General features: G+C 42.0%; 1 protein-coding gene across 4 annotated transcripts in view; it reads left to right on the top strand.

Moving 5' to 3' along the window:
- LOC138672798 (immunoglobulin superfamily member 1-like) overlaps nucleotides 1-15,375 on the top strand; it is a 135,628-nt gene that overhangs the window by 1,674 nt on the left and 118,579 nt on the right. For all 4 annotated transcript variants that reach the window (XR_011319775.1, XR_011319776.1, XM_069761183.1 and 1 more), the window contains exons 2-3: nucleotides 11,797-11,856; nucleotides 14,229-14,264. Coding sequence is in view for 2 of the 4 variants with exons in the window: in XM_069761183.1 (XP_069617284.1) it covers nucleotides 11,829-11,856; nucleotides 14,229-14,264 (64 nt within the window). In the remaining 2 variants the exon portion in view is untranslated. The remainder of the gene's footprint in view (nucleotides 1-11,796; nucleotides 11,857-14,228; nucleotides 14,265-15,375) is intronic.

Here is a 15,375-nt window from a genome sequence, read left to right on the forward strand (position 1 = left end):
TGACAGTGGGATACAACATCATAAGGGGCATTCCTGAGCATGGCAGATCCCAGTCCCGGCCGTTTTCATCACTGGGGTGTCATGCATCAAACACTCCCAGTGAAGAAAATTGTTCACTGTGACCGCTGCACTTGCAACGCTGCGATGTTGGGTTTGCGACATTGCAGTGTCGCAATCGTCAGCGGTATCATTCAGTGTGAAGGGACCTTAAGGACTTACTAGCCCACTAATTGTACAATTTTATTGAGTAAATAGGGACCACTGCGCTGCTATAAGAAATGTATGTGACAAGGTTCCCTGATTTCTATAACAAATGTTAGTGGCCTGATTAATGAAAATTGCCTCAGAGTAAAACCATTTTGGTTGTCCATAGCAGCCAAAGGTCAGCTTTCATATTCGAAACTGCTGAGGTAAAATGAAAGCTGACCTTTGATTGGTTGCCGGGGCAACTAGAGCTGTCTGTCAGGCAGTTTCACTGTGTGAGGCCTGTTCTTCCTAATCTGCTAGATAAAAGCTGTCACCACCACCACCCATTTACAATTTACAAAGTTGTTTGTGTTTTTACTTCATATTGTCAAAGAGGCATGAAGCGTAAGAGCATCTGGTGTGTGTGTGGTGCAGTACTAGCACAGGTTCCTGTTCTCTGACTTGGCATAAAACATTCTAATTCACTTTCCTTTGATTTTAAAGCTATATGTAAGTAATCATACTGTAGTATGTGTACACTGATACACTGCTTTATAAGGGCTAGTACACACAGTCCGATTTTTACATCCGAATTCGACCGATTATTTATTCTGACTGTGTGTACTAGCCCTAAATGTGACTTCATTAGCTACATAAAATAGTTTGTTTCCATTATGGCCATCCCTAGTAAAATCTGCCAAAAGCAGACAGACTTTACATTAGCAGAGTCTACCTGTGAGAACTTGCTCCTAGAGAGATTATTCGTTGCAATAAGAATTTCTAGTGAAATCAATAAATCAAACTGAGCAGCCACAATATCTTACATACAGACTCTGCCTAGGACGGTCTGCCTGTTCTTCACAAGTGTCCGGACCCCGTTCATTTCATCATTGTGGGTCCCAGCGTCCCCTTGAAGCAAATGGTGGTGACATGACACAGGTCCTTTAGCCTGCACCCAATATTATATGATGGTGACATCACTACATCACTCCCATTGGCTGCATATACAACCCATCCCAGGTTGTGCCATCGCTATACACAACATTCATATTCTAACTTTACTTTCTTACAGTCGACACCTGATACACTGCTGTAAAGATGGCAGCACTGTTCAAGCACCATGTATTTCCTTAAGGAAAAGCCCATCTAGTTTCTTCTTACTCTGCAAGGATGAGCACGTAGTGTTCACCACTGAACAAGCGGCAAAGAAACATTACGTCGTGACATTGGTCAGTGCCAGCATCAGGACGGACTTTGTGGATGGAATTAACCCACAATGCTCTCCCGTCCCACAGGAGATCGCAGCAGTAGTGTCTCCTGTGATGTCTACACCCCAAACCCATGTCTCTTGTCTATATCGCAGCAGTAAAGTGTCTGCTGTGATGTCTATGCTGCAGCCCCATGTCTCCTGTAAAGTGTATACCCCAGCTCCATATCTCCTGTAATATCTATAATGCAGTCCAATGTGATGTCCATGCCACAGTCTCATGTCTCCTGTGATGTCGATACTGCAGCCCAATATCTCCTGTGAGGTCTATGCCACAGTCTCATGTCTCTTGTGATGTCTATACCACAGCTCCATGTCTCCTGTACTGTTTATGCTGCAGCCCCATGTCTTCTGTGATGTCTATACTGCAGCCCCATGTCTTCTGTGATGTCTATGCCGCAGCTTCATGTCTCCAGTGAAGTTTATGCCGCAGCTCCATGTCTCCTGTAATATCTATACCACAGTTCCACGTCTCCTCTAATGTGTATGCTGCAGCCCCATGTCTTCTGTGATGTCTATGTTATGTAAATACCGCAGCCAAATGTCTCCTGTAATGTCTACACAGCAGTTTCAGTGTCTCCTTTGTGATATATAAACAGCAGTCTCAGTTTCTCCTCTGTAATATATAAACAGCAGTCTCAGTGTTTCCTCAGTGTCTCCTACAGTATGTGATGTATACTACAGATGTTCCACTGCTTGAGTTCTATAAATGTAACGTGAGCAATGATGAATTTCACCCTGTGTGGAGACCTCTGGTATAATATACATCCGTTTTCAATAAGACTTATTGCTGCGAGTTCTTTACAAAACTTACCATCGCAAAGAGTCGACTGTGCTCCAGACGGACAGAAATCTGAAAACAGTTGCGAATAGCAACATTATCTATACTATCTAACATCACAGCTGCACCAAAGTAAAGCAGCACCAACCATCCCATTAGGGGTGAGTTAATTAAGTGATCGATCAAATATAGCAGTATCATTTTTGAGTTGATAATTTTACATAGCACCCAAAGGATGGAATAAATATCGAAATGGATCCCTGCAGACAAAGTTCTCCACCCTGGCAGTAAATATTTGATCAGATGACCCAAGCAAAATCAAGACTCAAGCCAATCAATTCATGAGTAGCAAATGCCTCACACTACTACCAGTCTGCTCTACTTGTTTGTGTAGCTGGTCCTCTATATCCTCAATGATTTTATAGACTCTTGAGATGTTTTTGTGGAATGTGTTTGTGTTTTCCTCCCTTAGTAATACTACCCACACCATTTCAACATGCTTTCAATGTTGATTCCTTATTTCCTTTTAACTCTACATCACCATTTCCTTCCCATTATTTCCTCTTTTACTATTGCTTTAATATCCCTTTTAACATACAGACATAATTTACCTCCCTTTTATAGACACTCTCTCTCTGAAGTAGTGTTCAGCTATTAAGATTAGTAACTCAACAATATCAGGAGTCTACAACCAGTTACAACAATGTGTTCCTCAAGCACCAAAGCCTCAGTCTCAGAAAAAACAAGCCCTCATACAGTAGATGAAATAAGTTTTGAACGCGTCATAAATTTTCTCCAGATGTCGGTAACAACAATCTATCTCAGTGATCAAAATAAAAAAAATGATAAATGACCCCCCCCCTTCCTTTGTCACGCCCATAGGTAGGGACAATAAAAGAAATAAAGAATTTTTTTTTTCCACTAATGTTAGAATAGGGTTAGGGTTAGGGGTAGGGTTAGGGGTAGGGTTAGGGGTAGGGTTAGGGGTAGGGTTAGGGTTAGGGGTAGGGTTAGAGGTAGGGTTAGGGGTAGGGCTAGGGTTAGGGGTAGGGTTAGGGCTAGGGTTAGGGCTAGGGTTAGGGCTAGGGTTAGGGGTAGGGGTACGGGTAGGGTTAGGGGTAGGGTTAGGGTTTCGGTATGTGCACACGTATTCTGGTCCTCTGCGGATTTTTCCGCTGCAGATTTGATAAATCCGCAGTGCTAAATCGCTGCGGATTTATGGCGGATTTACCGCGTTTTTCTGCGCATTTCACTGCGGTTTTACAACTGCGATTTTCTATTTGAGCAGTTGTAAAACCGCTGCGGAATCCGCACAAAGAAGTGACATGCTGCGGAATGTAAACCGTTGCGTTTCCGTGCAGTTTTTCCGCAGCGTGTGTACAGCGATTTTTGTTTCCCATATGTTTACATTGAACTGTAAACTCATGGGAAACTGCTGCGGATCCGCAGCGTTTTCCGCAGCGTGTGCACATACCTTTAGAATTAGGCTATGTGCACACGGTGCGGATTTGGCTGTGGATCCGCAGCGGATTGGCCGATGCGGATTCGCAGCAGTGTTCCATCAGGTGTACAGTACCATGTAAACATATGGAAACCAAATCCGCTGTGCCCATGGTGCGGAAAATACCGCGCAGAAACGCTGCGTTGTATTTTCCGCAGCATGTCAATTCTTTGTGCGGATTCCGCAGCGTTTTACACCTGTTCCTCAATAGGAATCCGCAGGTGAAATCCGCACAAAAAACACTGGAAATCCGCGGAAAATCCGCAGGTAAATGCAGTGCCTTTTACCTGCGGATTTTTAAAGAATGATGCTGAAAAATCTCACACGAATCCGCAACGTGGGCACATAACGTTAGGGTTAGGGTTGGAATTAGGGTTGTGGTTAGGGGTGTGTTGTGGTTAGGGTTGTGATTAGGGTTATGGCTACAGTTGGGATTAGGGTTAGGGGTGTGTTGGGGTTAGGGTTTGGGTTAGGGCTGTGATTAGGGTTATGGCTACAGTTGGGATTAGGGTTAGGGATGTGTTGGGGTTAGGGTTAGGGTTAGGGCTGTGATTAGGGTTATGGCTACAGTTGGAATTAGGGTTGTGGTTAGGGTTAGGGTTAGGGTTGGAATTAGGGTTGTGGTTAGGGGTGTGTTGGGGTTAGGGTTGTGGTTAGGGTTATGGCTACAGTTGGGATTAGGGTTAGGGGTGTGTTGGGGTTAGTGTTGGAGGTAGAATTGAGGGGTTACCACTGTTTAGGCACATCAGGGGTCTCCAAACGCAACATGACGCCACCATTGATTCCAGCCAATCTCGTATTCAAAAAGTCAAATGGTGCTCCCTCAATTCCGAGCCCTGACGTGTGCCCAAACAGTGGTTTACCCCCACATATGGGGTACCAGCATACTCAGGATAAACTGCGCAACAATTACTGGGTCCAATTTCTCCTGTTACCCTTGTGAAAATAAAAAAATGCTTGCTAAAACATCATTTTTGAGGAAAGAAAAATGAAGCACTTGGGGGTTCAAAGTGCTCACCACATATCTAGATAAGTTCCTTGGGGGGTCTAGTTTCTAAAATGGGGTCACTTGTGGGGGGTTTCTACTGTTTAGCCACATCAGGGGCTCTGCAAACGCAACGTGACGCCCACAGAGCATTCCATCAAAGTCTGCATTTCAAAACGTCACTACTTCACTTCCGAGCCCCGGCATGTGCCCAAACAGTGGTTTACCCCCACATATAGGGTATCACCGTACTCAGGAGAAACTGGACAACAAATTTTGGGGTCAAATTTCTCCTGATACCCTTGGGAAAATAAAAAATTGCAGGCTAAAAGATCATTTTTGAGAAAATAATTTTTTTTTTTATTTTCATGGCTCTGCGTTATAAACTTCTGTGAAGCACTTGGGGGTTCAAAGTCCTCACCACACATCTAGATTAGTTCCTTTGGTGGACTAGTTTCCAAAATGGGGTCATTTCTGGGGGACCTCCAATGTTTAGGCACACAGGGGCTCTCCAAATGTGACATGGTGTCCGCTAATGATTGGAGCTAATTTTCCATTTAAAAAGCCAAATGGCGTGCCTTCCTTTCCGAGCCCTGCCGTGCGCCCAAACAGTGGTTTACCCCCACATATGGGGTATCAGCGTACTCAGGACAAACTGGACAACAACATTTGGGGTCCAATTTCTCCTATTACCCTTGGCAAAATAGGAAATTCCAGGCTAAAAAATCATTTTTGAGGAAAGAAAAATTATTTTTTATTTTCATGGCTCTGCGTTATAAACTTCTGTGAAGCACCTGGGGGTTTAAAGTGCTCAATATGCATCTAGATAAGTTCCTTGGGGGGTCTAGTTTCCAAAATGGGGTCACTTGTGGGGGAGCTCCAATGTTTAGGCACACAGGGGCTCTCCAAACGCGACATGGTGTCCGCTAACAATTGGAGCTAATTTTCCATTCAGAAAGTCAAATGGCGCGCCTTCCCTTCCGAGCCCTGCCGAGTGCCCAAACAGTGGTTTACCCCCACATATGAGGTATCGGCGTACTCGGGAGAAATTGCCCAACAAATTTTATGATCCATTTTATCCTATTGCCCATGTGATAATGAAAAAATTGAGGCGAAAATAATTTTTTTGTGAAAAAAAAAGTACTTTTTCATTTTTACAGATCAATTTGTGAAGCACCTGAGGGTTTAAAGTGCTCACTAGGCATCTAAATAAGTTCCTTGGGGGGTCTAGTTTCCAAAATGGGGTCACTTGTGGGGGAGCACCAAAGTTTAGGCACACAGGAGCTTTCCAAACGCGACATGGTGTCCGCTAACGATGGAGATAATTTTTCATTCAAAAGTCAAATGGCGCTCCTTCCCTTCCGAGCCTTACCATGTGCCCAAACAGTGGTTTACCCCCACATATGAGGTATCAGTGTACTCAGGAGAAATTGCCCAACAAATTTTAGGATCCATTTTATCCTGTTGCCCATGTGAAAATGAAAAAATTGAGGCTAAAAGAATTTTTTTGTGAAAAAAAGTACTTTTTCATTTTTACAGATCAATTTGTGAAGCACCTGGGGGTTCAAAGTGCTCACAATGCATCTAGATAAGTTCCCTGGGGCATCTCGTTTCCAAAATGGGGTCACATGTGGGGGAGCTCCAATTTTTAGGCACACGGGGGCTCTCCAAACGTGACATGGTGTCCGCTAAAGAGTGGAGCCAATTTTTGATTCAAAAAGTCAAATGGCGCTCCTTCCCTTCCAAGCCCTGCCGTGAGCCCAAACAGTGGTTTACCCCCACATATGAGGTATCAGCATACTCAGGACAAATTGGACAACAACCTACATGGTTCAGTTTCTCCTTTTATTATTGGGAAAATTGTTGCTAAAAGATAATTTTTGTGACTAAAAAGTTAAATGTTCATTTTTTCCTTCCATGTTGCTTCTGCTGCTGTGAAGCACCTGAAGGGTTAATAAACTTCTGGAATGTGGTTTTGAGTACCTTGAGGGGTGCAGTTTTTAGAATGGTGTCACTTTTGGGTATTTTCAGCCATATAGACCGCTCAAACTGACTTCAAATGTGAGGTGGTCCCTAAAAAAATGGTTTTGTAAATTTCGTTGTAAAAATGAGAAATCGCTGGTCAAATTTTAACGCTTATAACTTCCTAGCAAAAAAAAATTTTGTTTCCAAAATTGTGCTGATGTAAAGTAAACATGTGGGAAATGTTATTTATTAACTATTTTGTGTCACATAACTCTCTGGTTTAACAGAATAAAAATTCAAAATGTGAAAATTGTAAAATTTTCAAAATTTTCGCCAAATTTCCGTTTTTATCACAAATAAACGCATAATTTATTGACCTAAATTTACCACTAACATGAAGCCCAATATGTCACGAAAAAACAATCTCAGAACCGCTAGGATCCGTTGAAGCGTTCCTGAGTTATTACCTCATAAAGGGACACTGGTCAGAATTGCAAAAAACGGCAAGGTCTTTAAGGTCAAAATAGGCTGGGTCATGAAGGGGTTAATTGACCAGGTCCTCTCAAGTAGTTTGGGTCTGATTGCTGACCTTTCTCAGAATCATTCTTACCCCACGAGGTGAGATGTTGCATGGAGCCCCAGACCGAGGAAGATTGACAGTCATCTTGTGTTTCCTTCATTTTCTAATAACTATGCCAACAGTTGTTACCTTCTCACCAAGCTGGTGTCTTTTATTCAGGTAACAAGGTCAAACAGGTGCAATTAATACAGGTAGTGGGTGCAGAGTAGGAGGGATTCTTAAAGAAAAACTAACAGTTTTGTGAGAGACAGAATTCTTGCTGGTTGGTAGATGATCAAATACTTATTTCATGCCATATAATGCAATTTAATTATTTAAAAATCATACAAAGTGAATATCAAATACTTATTTTCCCCACTCTAAATGTGAAACACCTTTTACACATTAACATGTAATTTTGACTGCGCACCTGGTTCCACTTTTTGGGTGCACTAATTGATTCTGCAGCGCCCCAGAGATCTGGTCGTTGCAGTATGACACTCTGCCACTAAGGGGAGTGATGGTACGTCTGATGGCACTGAAGGAATTCTACTGACCAGGTATCACCAGCACTCATTACACTTCACACTCCGGCCCTTGGCGGGAGCAAAAGGCTTTATTTATTGGGCCCCTCCTCACACTGGTAAAACTAGGGGTTGGATAGAAAGTTAGTCAGAAGCTGACTGGGTTGGATTCAGGCAACATCCCGTGGCAGGGGGTGTTGCAGGGAGAAGACACAGGGGGGTCCCTGTCAGGCGTGGGAACCTAGCAGGTTCCTAGCGAACAGAGCAGAACGTAACGGAGCCACGCCTGCACCTCCTTGCGGCGGTATCCTAAGAAAGAGACAAGAAAGGAAGGATATTGTGGAACAGTGTAAACGAGATCAAGCAAAAAGGAGTACCAGTAAGAGTCGTGCCGTGAGACCGAGGCAACATCCTTCTGAGGCGCGTAGCCGGTGGCCGGAACACCGCGGAAGTAACTGACTCTACGCCTTACTTCGAACTCCGCAGGACAGTTAATTATAGGTTGGCTGTCTACCTTAAATTTCTTAAGAAGACATAGGGGGCAACAGTGGGAGAGGGGCGTCTCTAGGGTCCCGGAAGACCTCCAGGCCTTCCCGTCATACGGGTGCGTCCTAGCCAAAACATATTGGGGGACGAGAAACTAGCAACATCTGGAACTGAAGAGAGAGAGCTGTAAAGAACGAACGAAACGAGAACAGCAGTTGTGAGAACTATTCCGAATGCTCAGCAGGGTAGCACTACAACACAAAAGCGCTATTGGTAGGCAACGATTTCCACCTGCAAAGTGAATTCTGGAAGTGCCCATCAGACCGGCCGGTCACAGATAGCCCTGTTAAACGTGCTCTGGATTGAGGATCCTGAAGTCTTCAGTAAAGAGGTAAAGAGACTGCAACCTTGTGTCCTCGTTATTGCATGCACCTCACACCATCACCATCCACCTTACTGGGAAGCCCTGGGGACATACTTCACCTATGGGAAGGTATACCATCCAGCTGCCATTCCATCACCCCAGCGGACCCCACAGCAGCGTCGGTCGCCCTGACCGAACACCACAGGTGGCGTCACGAACCCCTGACAGACTGTACCACCTTTATTGGACACCCCTTAGCAGGGTCACGGACCGGGTATAGCCACCGTGACAGCATCAGAACCGAACCAGAGAGGCCCGGTACCGAGAACTCGTGTGTCTGGGGGCGCTCCAACTCCACATATGGCACTTTTGCCATTTTTCACATTTTCTATATGTGTAGCCATGGGTGTGCACTTACTTGCACCTGGATCCCCATCCGTGTGCTTGTGAAAGCTCATGTGCTGCCACATTATTAATTTATATATACACCATGTACATTTATATTTTTTGTAGTTATTACTAATAATAATCTTTTAAAATAAAAATTCTGTTTTTTTTTTCATTTCTTTCATTTATTATTTTATTTTTTATTATTAATGTATTTCTTTTTTTCATTTTTAACACAATATATATTTATATATATATTATATACTAGATGGTGGCCCGATTCTAACGCATAGGGTATTCTAGAATATGCATGTCCACGTAGTATATTGCCCAGCCACGTAGTATATTGCCCAGCCACGTAGTATATTGCCCAGTCATGTACTATATTGCCCAGTCACGTACTATATTGCCCAGCCACGTAGTATATTGCCCAGCCACGTACTGTAGTATATTGCCCAGTCACGTAGTATATTGCCCAGTGATGTAGTATATTGCCCAGCCACGTAGTATATTGCCCAGCAACATAGTATATTGCATAGCGACATAGTATACAGCACAGAGCCATGAAGTATACAGCACAGACATGTAGTATATTGGCCAGTCCCACGTAGTATATAGCAGCCATGTAGTATATAGTACTGTCCACGTAGTATATAGCAGCCATGTAGGATACAGTACTGTCCACGTAGTATATAGCAGCCATGTAGTATCTAGTACTGCCCACGTAGTATATAGCAGCCATGTAGTATATAGTACTGCCCACGTAGTATATAGCAGCCATGTAGTATATAGTACTGCCCACGTAGTATATAGCAGCCATGTAGTATATAGTACTGTCCACGTAGTATATAGCAGCCATGTAGTATATAGTACTGCCCACGTAGTATATAGCAGCCATGTAGTATACAGTACTGTCCACGTAGTATATAGCAGCCATGTAGTATCTAGTAATGCCCACGCAGTATATAGCAGCCATGTAGTATATAGTACTGCCCACGTAGTATATAGCAGCCATGTAGTATATAGTACTGCCCACGTAGTATATAGCAGCCATGTAGTATATAGTACTGCCCACGCAGTATATAGCAGCCATGTAGTATATAGTACTGTCCACGTAGTATATAGCAGCTATGTACTATCTAGTAATGCCCACGTAGTATATAGCAGCCATGTAGTATACAGTACTGCCCACGTAGTATATAGCAGCCATGTAGTATATAGTACTGCCCACGTAGTATATAGCAGCCATGTAGTATATAGTACTGCCCACGTAGTATATAGCAGCCATGTAGTATATAGTACTGTCCACGTAGTATATAGCAGCCATGTAGTATATAGTACTGTCCACGTAGTATATAGCAGCCATGTAGTATACAGTACTGTCCACGTAGTATATAGCAGCCATGTAGTATTTAGTAATGCCCACGCAGTATACAGCAGCCATGTAGTATATAGTACTGCCCACGTAGTATATAGCAGCCATGTAGTATATAGTACTGCACACGTAGTATATAGCAGCCATGTAGTATATAGTACTGTCCACGTAGTATATAGCAGCCATGTAGTATATAGTACTGCCCACGTAGTATATAGCAGCCATGTAGTATATAGTACTGCCCACGTAGTATATAGCAGCCATGTAGTATATAGTACTGTCCACGTAGTATATAACAGCCATGTAGTATATAATACTGCCCACGTAGTATATAGCAGCCATGTAGCCTTGATGGAAGAGTGGCAAAAAGAAAGTCATTTCTCAAAGATATCCATAAAAAGTGTTATTTAAAGTTTGCAACAAGCCACCTGGGAGACACACCAAACATGTGGAAGAAGATGCTCTGGTCAGATGAAACCAAAATCGAACTTTTTGGCAACAATGCCAAACGATATGTTTGGCATTAAAGCAACACAGCTCATCACCCTGAACACACCATCCCCACTGTCAAACATGGTTGTTGCAGCATCATGGTTTGGGCCTGCTTTTCCTCAGCAGGGACAGGGAAGATGGTTAAAATTGATAGGAAGATGGATGGAGCCAAATACAGGACCATTCTTGAAGAAAACTTGTTGGAGTCTGCAAAAGACCTGAGACTGGGATGGAGATTTGTCTTCCAACAAGACAATGATCCCAAGCATAAAGCAAAATCTGCAATGGAATGGTTCACCAATAAACGTATATCCAGGTGTTAGTATGGCCAAGTCAAAGTCCAGACCTCAATCCAATCGAGAATCTGTGGAAAGAGCTGAAAACTGCTGTTCACAAATGATCTCCATCAAACCTCACTGAGCTCGAGCTGTTTGTCAAGCAAAAATGGGCAAGAATTTCAGTCTCTCGATGTACAAAACTGATAGAGACATACCCCAAGCGACTTGCAGCTGTAATAGCAGCAAAAGGTGGCACAACAAAGTATTAAGTTAAAGGGGCCGAATAATATTGCACGCCCCCCTTTTCAGTTTTTGAATTTCCACAAAAATGTAAAATAAGCAATACATTTCGTTCAACTTCACAATTGTGTTCCACTTGTTGGTGATTCTTCACCAAAAATGTACATTTGGTATCTTTATGTTTGAAGCATGATATGTGGGAAAAGGTTGAAAAGTTCCAGGGGTCCAAATACTTTTGCAAGGCACAGTAAAATTGTGTCTGTTTCCTAAAACTGAGCACAATAGGAATTATTTTTGTGCTTACTGTAGACACTTATTCTGCAGAAAACATGGTGTCCATGGTGTAACATCATATTTATTTCAAGATTCGATGAGTTAAATCTAAACTGATGATTGTTTTCCTCAGGACAAGGTTTACCACTAAAAGCTCAGGAAACCATGTCTGGGGTCATCAACTTCTGTATAGGTAAGCCATAAGTACTGTAAATTTTATTGTCACTGAAGTATTAAAAAATGATATTCCTTGTAAGCAAATAGCTCATATTTTTCCAGATATCCATACTGGCTACCTGAAACATCCCCAAGTGATAAAACAAATTAATATTTTAACTTAGAGAATATTTTAAATATTAATATGCAAAGGTTGTCCTGGACTTAGGTGGGGGTTCAACAACAGACACGCAGTTCATGCTAGACAGCCCAGGAATTTACAGGAACTGGAGGCTTTTTGCCAAGAAGAGTAGGTAGCTTTACCATCTGAGAAAATAAAGAACTTCATCCACACCTACCACAAAAGACTTCAAGCTGTCATTGATGTTAGAGCTGGCAATACACAGTATTAAGAAATGGGGTATGTAAACTTTTGATCAGGGTCATTTGGATGTTTTGGGTTGTCATTATGATTTAACCCCTTCATGACCCCTGCTTTTTTCGGTTTTGCGTTTAAGTTTTTCGCTCCCCTCCTTCCCAGAGCCATCATTTTTTTTATTTTTCCATCAATATGCTCATATGAGGGCTTATTGTTTGCAGGACAAGTTGTACTTTTGAACGACATCATTGTTTTTTGCATGTCATGTACTAGAAAACAGGAAAAAAAATCATGTGACGGGGTCAGCGATGTGCTCATTTCTGGCCCGATGGCCGTAAGCGCTAGTTAAATGCTGCTGTCAGCGTTCGATAGCAGCATTTAACTAGTTAATAGCGGCAGGTGGATCACGATTCCACCCACCACTATTACGGGCACATGTCAGCTGTACAAAACAGCTGACATGTCCCGGCTTTGATGTGGGCTCATCGCCGGAGCCCGCATCAAAGCGAGGGTTCTGACCTCAGACGTACTATCCTGTCCGAGGAAAGAAAGGGGATAAAAATAGAAAATACTGTAGCTTGACAATAAATGGCTTCACCCAACCACTAACCATGAGTGGACAGAAAGTTTTGGTGTTATCATTCATATTCATAGAAAAAAGGCCAAGAAAACAAAAATTCTGCCTGGATATGTAAACTTTTGAGCACAACTGTATGTGAACACAGAACACATACATGTATACATTGAGGACAAGCACGCAAATGTACACAGAGCACATACATACACAAACATGTATAAACAGAGCACACGTATAACAGAGCATATACACAGATCAAAAACAAACATATATATACAGAGAGGTCCTAATAAAACACACACTTGTATAGACAGAGCACATACACACATATATACACAAAGCACATACAGAAAAACAGCACATGCACGCACACACACATGAATAGACAGAGCATATACATACACACATATGTATACACAGAACACATACACACACTTATACACAGAGAATATACACACACATGTGCAAACAAACACAAACCAGTCTGTCTTCTCCTGTTCAGTTCTTCTAGACTCCCTTAGTGTACCTGACCTTTGGTCACATGACCAAATATCCTGCTGCTCTTTTAACTGCAGGGATAATGCAGGATTGATATGATCAGTGCAGTTTCTCCTTGTAATTGCTAGGGGCCCGTAAGGGAATGGGGGCCTTGTGCAGTTGTCCAGTTTCGTCCCTTTATTCTGGCCCTGACAACAATAGATGATTTGCATGCGCAAGTAGATTCAATGAGGCAGAGCATTCCTCAGACAACCATAAAAAACGTTATTGATAGCATTCCAAAGCATGTAAGCTTGTGTATTTCTGGATGTGGTGCTCATACTTGATGCTTAAAAAATTGAGATGCTTTAAAAATTATGCTTCCATCTTTTCATTACTTGCATATCATTAACATGTTTGTCAATCTTGTGTTTTTCATAAGTCTACCACTGTTTATATTATTGGTAATACAAGTTTTTATGTTTGCATAATTTTCAAAAAGTTTTAAAGAGATTCTATCAGAACACTCCACACTCACACCCATCGCAAAAACTGTTTATATGGACATGCTGGAGTGTCAGAGCACTTCCCAAATCTCTGCTCACCTCTATTCTTCGACAAATACCACTTTCCTCTACTTGACTGACAGCTGACTGGCTTAACGATACAGTCTGTGAACTGTCAGTTAAGTAGAGGAAGGTGGGGAATAGAGCCGGTGAGGCAGAGGCTTGGGAAGTGCTTTAACACTCCAAGAGCACATAAGCCTCAATTGCATATGGAATTAAACAGCACGTTTTCAGTTTAAGTAAAAGTATGAATGAGAAACAAGAAAGGTATGGATGACATTATTTTTCAGAGAGTAAAATGACCATATAAACAGTTAGTGTTGGGAGTGAATTATTGTGATGGGCTACCTTTAAAAAATGTTATATGAATATTTACTCAAAGTTATATACTCATATTTTATCTTTTACAGTGTTTTTACTTGGAAACACAGCAATGGCACAAACAGGTAATAGGATTGTTAATGGGAACTTACTAAAGGAAATTGTGAAAAGTCTGTATTCATTAACATAAAAATGATGGTTGGGTCAATCATACAACGTACACCACATTAACGTTTCTTGAAAATAATGCGATGCATGCTTTGATAATACTATAATAATATACTGTAGCTTTTAAAAGTAAAAATCATTTACATATATACAGGCCCTGCTCTTATTCTTTAATTCATCCACTCCCTTTTTTGATTAAGGATCTTTAGAACATACAATACTAATTAATATAATGAGGTTTAAGGGAAGCTGTCAGTAGGATCGCTCCTAAGCCATCTATATGGGCATATAGGTCAGAGGAAGCTGAATAAAACGATACTTTGTTATCTACGATCTGATGAATGGTACTCAAAATCCACATTTTTTACTATATGCAAATGAGCTGAGAAGATCTCTGTGCCCGATTATTAATGTGGCAAAATACATATTACAGAAATATCCAACACAATGCCTCACAAAATCAGCAAACATCGGCACACAGAGCATATATCGATCTGTTATGTAAGCCATTGGGGATACTGTGTGTGCCATCATTAGGGCAATGGTCAAAGATCATTTTCAGAATTATGCATGGGTACAGTGGTGTAAAGGACAGCTTGTTAGAAAAGTTAATCAAATAGTAAAAAGTGTTTTGGAAATGGTTTACAAGCAGAAAACCTGATGATAGGTTCCCCCTTAACATAAATTCTTAACTATACAAGATCTGATTATACATTCCCTTTAAATTAGACAGTTCCTCAATAATCACTCAATGGGCAAGAAAAGTCTTACAATTTGTGAAAAGCTACAATTGAGCATCTCTATAAAGGTTATGTTGGTGCGCTGCCATTGACGTTAGTGAGGATGCGGTAATCTACTATATAATTGTCTAAGGGTCACTTCCGTCTTTCTGTCTGTCTCTCTGTCACGGATATTCATTGGTCGCGGCCTCTGTCTGTCATGGAAATCCAAGTCGTTGATTGGTCGTGGCAAAACACCCACGACCATTGCCACGACCAATCAGCGACAGGCACAGTCCATTGGCAAGATGGCTGCTCCTTCCTCCCCGCAGTCAGTGCCCGCTCCATA

The sequence above is a fragment of the Ranitomeya imitator genome, chromosome 1 (assembly GCF_032444005.1).
Source record: "Ranitomeya imitator isolate aRanImi1 chromosome 1, aRanImi1.pri, whole genome shotgun sequence".
NCBI classification, from domain to species: Eukaryota; Metazoa; Chordata; class Amphibia; order Anura; family Dendrobatidae; genus Ranitomeya; species Ranitomeya imitator.